The sequence below is a fragment of the Priapulus caudatus genome, unplaced genomic scaffold, assembly GCF_000485595.1.
Source record: "Priapulus caudatus unplaced genomic scaffold, Priapulus_caudatus-5.0.1 Scaffold1396, whole genome shotgun sequence".
NCBI lineage: Eukaryota > Metazoa > Priapulida > Priapulimorpha > Priapulimorphida > Priapulidae > Priapulus > Priapulus caudatus.
In genome coordinates this window covers 1300-8968 of record NW_014578457.1, presented here as the reverse complement: position 1 = coordinate 8968, position 7669 = coordinate 1300, and the positions used below count along the sequence as shown (strand labels likewise).

Here is a 7669-nt window from a genome sequence, read left to right as displayed (position 1 = left end):
ACAGGATAGGTAGGGATGACAGGGTGACAGGATGGGTAGGGATGACAGGGTTACAGGATGGGTACGGATGACAGGGTGACAGGGTGACAGGATAGGTAGGGATGACAGAATGACAGGATGGGTACGGATGACAGGGTGACAGGACAGGTAGGCATGACAGGGTGACAGGATAGGTAGGGATGACAGGGTGACAGGATAGGTAGTGATGACAGGGCGACAGGATAGGTAGGGATGACAGGGTGACAGGATAGGTAGGGATGACAGGGTGACAGGATGGGTACGGATGACAGGGTGACAGGATAGGTAGGGATGACAGGGCGACAGGATAGGTAGGGATGACAGGGTGACAGGATAGGTAGGGATGACAGGGTGACAGGATGGGTAGGGATGACAGGGTGACAGTATATGCAGAGATGACAGAAGAAGTGAGTGTGCGTGACAAGGGGATGGGCAGAGTGACCGAGTGATCAGGAAGAAAGACAGGAGTGGTAGAACAACAGGATGAACAATAAATGTATATGTACAATAATATCAGGAGTGAATAATAGAGATTATTCACTATATTATTCACTATATTTCACTCTATTATTCACTCCTGATAATATATATATGAACAACAGAATGGGAAAATAGCAGTAAGGTAGGTATAAAAAAAGGACAAAAAGACAAACCCGATGGCTGAACAAGCAGACAAATTGGATGGTAAATGGCTTTGGGTGTATTTTGTTTGCTATATAGTTTGCTATCCCAACAATGCCTGTCTGTTACACATCTAATGTGTTCGTGTGTTTGGTTTGTGTTTTATCATGTTCTGTATTTTCGATATTCAGGGAAGCAGCCAGCTGTCGTCCGTCTACCAGAATCATTCCGATCTTAAGCAGAGGAGCGAGTTCATGCAGATAGCAAAGTACGGTTACCCAAATAATACACAGGTCACACAGTGCTTCGCTTCCTGTTCATCGTATGTGTTTGCATTTTCTTCACTTGTAACGTCGGATCACAGTGAGTTGTTTTGCACACTTTTGGTGAGAATCATGGATCTTCTCTATATTTTTTCCCATTTTTGTGTCGTGTCAAGATTGCATCATTGCAACATTCATCGATCATCAATGATTGCATACTTGCATCTGTAGCACTGACTAAGCCGCGTGTTGCATGTGAGGAAAGTTGTGATACTTTCCAGTTTATACAAGGAGTGTTTAGCTAATAGTAGTGGTTTAGACTGGTTTTCTCATTGGATGCACACTAATCGAGCTTTCAGCATGATTTTTTAGTTAAATTAATGTGCTTATGTGGTACTGCAAAAGTGGATGAGCGAAGTGACATACAAACCCGATTTTGAAATCACGTAAACATCACCTTTAACTGACATCAATTATAAATCGATGCATTCTCGATTATTGGATGTACCACTTGCCTACTGTGACGGGCTGACATTCGAATCAAGAACTTCACGAAGTTCGTCGAATTCAAAATATGTCGCCTTCAACGTACGTGGACGCCACACCTTGATACGTGTCTTGACAAACGACGGCGGTGACGCGAAACTTCAGCGTAAACGTAACCGCAGCGCTTTAACGTCACGCTCCCTGTACATCGGCGAATTCGACGACGCGAATGCTCATTTGTTTTTTTCCCTTTTCCCACCTGCCATTGAACTTTTCGGCGCATGCCGCGCGTCGCTGATTTGGCCGCTTACCTCGACGAGATCGCGTTGCCATGACGATGAGCACTAATTGGCGGAATCACGTATCGTCGTCGCGACGCTGGTGGTTCACCTCCTGTTGTCTTTCCCTCAGGCGAATCGGCCGCGACCTCAGCAGCACGTTCTCGAAGCTGGAGAAGCTGACGATACGTAAGTGTCGACGGAAATCGCCGCGGCAACCGTTGCCGCCGCTGACGACGACGTATCCAGGTCCCCTCGATGCCGACCGGGATGTTTGTTTCACTCTCGGGATTGCGGCGGGGGGGGGGGGGGGTTCCGTTCGTTAACGCGCGTCGAGTTTTGCAGTGAATTTTGTGCCGAAAATTTGACGTTCGTGACGAATTGCAACTGCTCCGACTAGTATCTGCTGTGATGCGGCTCTGACGAATATTTCACTGGTGTCGACGCTGCAATTTGCGAACATTCATCTGACAGAAGAGTTATTTGTTGTTGATTTTTCGTTCTACCTTCAGACTGTTGCTAAACTACAGAGTTTTTTTGTCGCCAAGCCACAGAGTTTGTGTTGCGAAGCCACAGAGTTTCGTGTTGCTAAGCTACAGAGTTTCGTGTTGCTAAGCTACAGAGTTTCGTGTTGCTAAGCTACAGAGTTTCGCTGTTGCTAAACTACAGAATTTCGCTGTTGCTAAGCTACGTACAGAGTTTCGTTGTTTGCTTTGCAGTGGCAAAGAAGAAGTCGTTATTCGACGATCGTCCCGTTGAGATACAGGAGCTGACTTACATCATCAAGCAGGACATCAACTCACTGAACAAGCAGATCGCTTCTCTGCAGGAGGTACGCACACACACGCACGTATGCACACGCGCACGCACGCACGCACATGTGCACGCACGCACACACACACACACACACACATGCACACACGCACGCACACACACACACATGCACGCATGCACGCACACACACACACACTCACATGCACACACACGCATGCACACACACACACACACCCGATGTGAAGCCACAGGTTACCGCGATGCTGCGCGGTCGTCGTGGCAACGTCTGCGCAGTCGTCGTGGCAATGTCTGCACGGTCGTCGTGGTAACTTCTGCGCGGCCGTCGTGGCAACCTCTGCGTGGTCGTCGTGGCAACGTCTGCGGTCTTCGTGGCAACGTCTGCGCGAGCCAGCTTTCGCACTGCTCTGCACAAACGACGATCGCGAAAACGTTAAGCCTGGCGCACACGCAAGCTAGGCTACAGTTTTAGTCGCTGGAAATAATCGGTGTATCCCGCACACGCTACGCCGTGTGCGCTGGTTACCGATTAAAATCGGGATAAATATTGCGAGCATTATTAAAGCAAATTAGCGAATTTATTAAGAGCATCAGCAATAGCTTTTAACACATGTGATCTCTTATTGCAGTCTTTGTATTCAGATGATGTTGTGTCATAGAGACATTTATGCCGTGGTCACATATCAACAAGTAATGCTTCCTTTTTGTCATCCCCTTTTTTGTCATGAGCATCTTCCATGGACGCTGCCATTTTGTCATGAGCATCTTCCATGGACGCTGCCATTTTGTCGATTATGTGATTTTTGCTCGATGCTGATTGGCCCGCGTAACCGGGTTTTTCTGTTGAACACCGCACAAGCTACAGTCCGAGTTTATCTGTGCAGTTTTTCATCGGTAGATATCAAACCAGCTTGATATGCTCTGATCAGTAGCGGGAAAAATCGCAGGATAATTAGACAGCACATGCTCCGAATTCACTTGCAGGGTAGGAACGGAAAAAGTCGTACGGGAAAAACCGTAACTTGTGCGCCAGGCTTTATTGCAGGCCCGATTTTTTTGTGACGATCATTCGCCCATACATAAAGTTGCTTCGGTACCTGAGATATTTTGGGACGTTTAATGGCAGGTCGTGTGCGAATGCTTTGTTAAGAATTTCGTACAGTATCTATCGTTGTCTGATAGGTAGGATCTCTGTTAGGTAACAACCATGTTGTGTCGACAAAGGGTTTTAGAGCCAAATTCTCAAGGTGTCTCAGTGTGAGAATCTTTACATTCCATTGGTGTATTATTCCGCGAGCATTAGATTTGTCCGTTTGATGCAAGGTGCTAAAGATGTTGTACCGCATTGTGTTAGAAAGCTTTTAGCTGAACTCACGTGTTGCCGTTAGTGGCTCAGCGTTTCTCGCACGGCATTATCGCTTATTTATGACGAATAGAACGATGCTAGAGTGCCGGCGCGTGATGCATTTTGGATTTTATCGTTGGGTAAACATGCGTGTCGTGCGCACGGCGACGTCTTCGCAATGTGACGTAAATTAGTGATTTCGTTTTGCCGCTGATTTGCGGTGCATTATGCTAGACAGTTATTGATTACAATAACTCAGAGAGAGTTGATGCAAAACTTCCTGCGTTCAGATTCATGGTCGTTGCGCATCAGGTCTTTTTTCAGAACCTTTTTATCGAAACCATATGAGAGATACTTCGCGAAACATGAATGTATTCACAATTACACAAATAATTGCACGACAGACATTTCTCTTTAAATCAGTCGTGCAATCGCGCAAAATATCGTGCAAAAAATAATCAACACTCGTATTCTCCGTCCGTCATTAGGAGTCTCGGGGGCGACGGCACTGATGCGCGTTCTTGTGTTTCCGACAGTTGTCGCGTTCGAAGGCTCGCATTGGAGGGCAGCACCGGCAGACGCACTCGAATGCCGTTGTCGTGGCGCTGCAGTCGAAGCTTGCGACGATGTCGAACAACTTCAAGTCGGTGCTGGAGGTTCGCACTGAGGTAAGATGGCGCCAGCGTGCGACGTAGGGGGCGCTATGGGGCGTGCGGCATAGGGGGTGCTACGGGCGTGCGATGTAGGGGGCGCTACGGGCGTGCGGCATAGGGGGTGCTACGGGCATGCGATGTGGAAGGGGACGCTTCGGGCGTGCGATATAATAGGACGGGGGTGCGCGCTATGGGCAATACAGTGGCTTCCCCACTGTTATCTCCAAAAAATGTCGCGTGCATAGTCAATGCGTCTGGGGATTTCTGATCACACAGTTTGTATTCACGAAACATTGTTGACTTGACCCCACTGTTGCATGCACTGTAAGATGGTAAGACGTCGTTCAGGCCATCTCCAGCCGACATGTCACAATTAATCAAATTGGAAGGCGGGAGTTCCACGGGCGGTGACGGCCAGAGGGCGACTTTCGAAGGTCGCCGCGATGCGGAGACGTTCGCTTATCGTCGCGAGCGACTCGGAACGTTCGTCCACGCGTCGACCGCGCGTCATCGGGCGAGCAACGCGGCGATTTCCAAACAGAGACTCGCCCGTGCGCGACCCGACGACGTCACTCGCGTCTCTCTCGTTGCGTTTGCAGAATCTGAAGCAGCAGCGCTCTAGGAGAGAGCAGTATTCGCAGGGACCCGTCGCGTCGTCGCTGCCTCCTTCCGCCATGACGGGCCACTACAGTGAGTAGCGCAGCGTACGCGAGCAAGTTTAGTAGTGTTTAGCAGTGTGGTAGCGTGGGTGGGTGGGGGTGGAGTGCTGTCTTGAATAGTAGATGAGCTGCTGGTGATGTTCGTGAGAGCGTCATCCCATGTGACAGATGTGTGACCTGTGACAGTCGTGACACGTTTAATGTTTTGTCACTGACATGTTGCCTAATTTTAAGTATGTCACATAATGTTTGTTAATTGACATGTCACCTAATATTTACTCACTGACATCTCATGTAATGTTTATTATGTCACTTAGTATACACTCACTGATACGTCACCTAATGTTTGCTCACTGTCATGTCACATAGTGTGTGTTTTGTCACCTATTATTCACTCAATGACGAGCCACCTAATGTGTGTTATGTGCGTGCTTACAGCGGGCTCAGTCCTACTACAAGAGGATTCGACCAGTTCTCAAGAGGTAGCGATAGACATGGGCATGGGTCCGGGCAGCAGCCGATACCAGGAACAGCTACAGCTGGTAGATGAGCAGGTAAGAATGGTACGGTTCAGGTAAGCACGCTGCTAACGAGCGGCTAGGTCAGTAGACAGGTAAATAATGTACGCCACTGTAACAATGTAGCACACAGCCAGTTATGTTTCTGGTAAGCAAGAAGGTGTTGAACACTGATCAGCAGGTGGGTAGCTGCTAATGAGTCAGTAGATGGACAGCAGGTGGGTAGCTGCTAATGAGTCAGTAGATGGATCAGCAGGTGGGTAGCTGCTAATGAGTCAGTAGATGGACAGGTGAGCAATGTATGCTACCAACTTACTAGTAGGTAAATAGAGAGGTAGGTATTGTACACTACTAACTTTTCAGTAGGTAAATAGACATGCAGGTAGTGTACATTTCTAACTTTCCAGTAGGTAAATAGGCATGCAGGTAATGTCCACTACTAACTTTCCAGTAGGTAAATAGACATGCAGCTGAGGTACACTACTAACTTTCTAGTAGGTAAATAGACATGCAGGTAATGTATGCTACTAACTTACTAGTAGCTAAATAGACATGCAGGTAGTGTACACTACTAACTTATATACTAGTAGGTAAATAGACATACAGGAAACGTACATTACTAACTTTCTAGTAGGTAAATAGGCATGCAGGTAATGTACACTACTAACTTTCCAGTAGATAAATAGACATGCAGGTGATGTACACTTTAACTTATAGATGGATAAATGGAAAGGCAGGCAATGTGCACTGTTAACTTGCAGGTAAGGAACTGTAGGAGATGTGCATACCTAACGTATAGGTAGATAACTAGACAGGTAGGCCTCTAATTTGCAGGTAAAAACCACCACAATCATACCAGTTGGTAAATCGACAGGTAGGCAATGTGCACTGCTAATTTGCAGGTAGATAAATGGAGAGGTAGACGAAGTACACTACTAACATACAGATAGATTAATAGACAGGTAGGAAATGTGCACAGCTAACTTGCAGGTAGATAAATGGAGCGGTTGACGAAGTACGCTACTAACATATGAATAAATAAATAGAGAGGTAGGCGATGTACACAGCTAACTTGCAGGCAGATAAATAGAGAGGTAGGCAATGTACACATCTAACTTGTAGGCAGATAAATAGAGAGGTAGGCAGTGTGCATAGCTAACTTGCAGGCAGATAAATAGAGAGGTAGGCAATGTGCATAGCTAACTTGCAGGTAGATAAATAGAGAGGTAGGCAATGTGCACATCTAACTTGCAGGTAGATAAATAGAGAGGTAGGCAATGCGCACATCTAACTTGCAGGCAGATAAATAGAGAGGTAGGCAGTGTGCAGATGAATAGAGAGGTAGGGAATGTGCACATCTAACTTGCAGGTAGATAAATGGCACACACATACACGTACGCACACGCACGCACACGCGCACACGCACGCACGCACGCACGCACGTACCTCTCAACCATCTCTTCCTGCTCCTGCACCATGTGGGCGAGCTGCTGGAATATGGATCCGAGCTCAACAATGGTCGTCTCTATGCTCTCCATCGTGGTCGCCCTGCTCTGAATGTAGGAGTCCTGCAACGACCGAAGTTCACATCAGTGCACATCGCCTACCTCTCGTGTGCGTGCGTGTGGATGTCCGTATGTGTATGCGTGTGCGTGTGTGTGCGTGTGGATGTCCGTATTTGTGTGCGTGTGCAGTTGTGTGCGTATGTGTGTGTGCGTGTGCGTGTGGATGTGCGTATGTGTGTGTGCGTGGGCAGGTGTATGCATGCGTGTGCGTGTGTGCGTGTGGATATGCGTGTGTTTGTGTGTGTGTGCGTGCGTGTGCAGGTGCGTGCGCGCGTGTGCGTGTGGATGTGTTTTTGAAGAACATATGGGGCGTTTTCACTTCAATGAAAAGGGTTCACTAAGCTTTCACCCTGTGCTCGTCGCCTATTTTTTTATCCTTCCTTTCAAGTGAATCTCCTTTTCTTCCTCTCTCTCTTTTTCTCGTATTCTCTCACACTCTGTTTCTCTCTTCCTTTCGCTCTATATATATCT

The 7669-nt window shown here is 47.5% G+C and overlaps 1 protein-coding gene across 1 annotated transcript in view; it reads left to right on the top strand.

The window, feature by feature from the left end:
* The window catches only part of LOC106816496 (syntaxin-5-like), a gene marked incomplete at its 3' end in the record, with an annotated part of 9267 nt that extends 3598 nt beyond the window's left edge, over nucleotides 1-5669 (top strand). Inside the window, exons 5-10 of the mRNA XM_014821120.1 lie at nucleotides 831-907; nucleotides 1800-1855; nucleotides 2386-2498; nucleotides 4340-4471; nucleotides 5056-5146; nucleotides 5554-5669. Of these exons, the coding sequence (XP_014676606.1) occupies nucleotides 831-907; nucleotides 1800-1855; nucleotides 2386-2498; nucleotides 4340-4471; nucleotides 5056-5146; nucleotides 5554-5669 (585 nt within the window). The remainder of the gene's footprint in view (nucleotides 1-830; nucleotides 908-1799; nucleotides 1856-2385; nucleotides 2499-4339; nucleotides 4472-5055; nucleotides 5147-5553) is intronic.
* Nucleotides 5670-7669: the final 2000 nt, after the last annotated feature.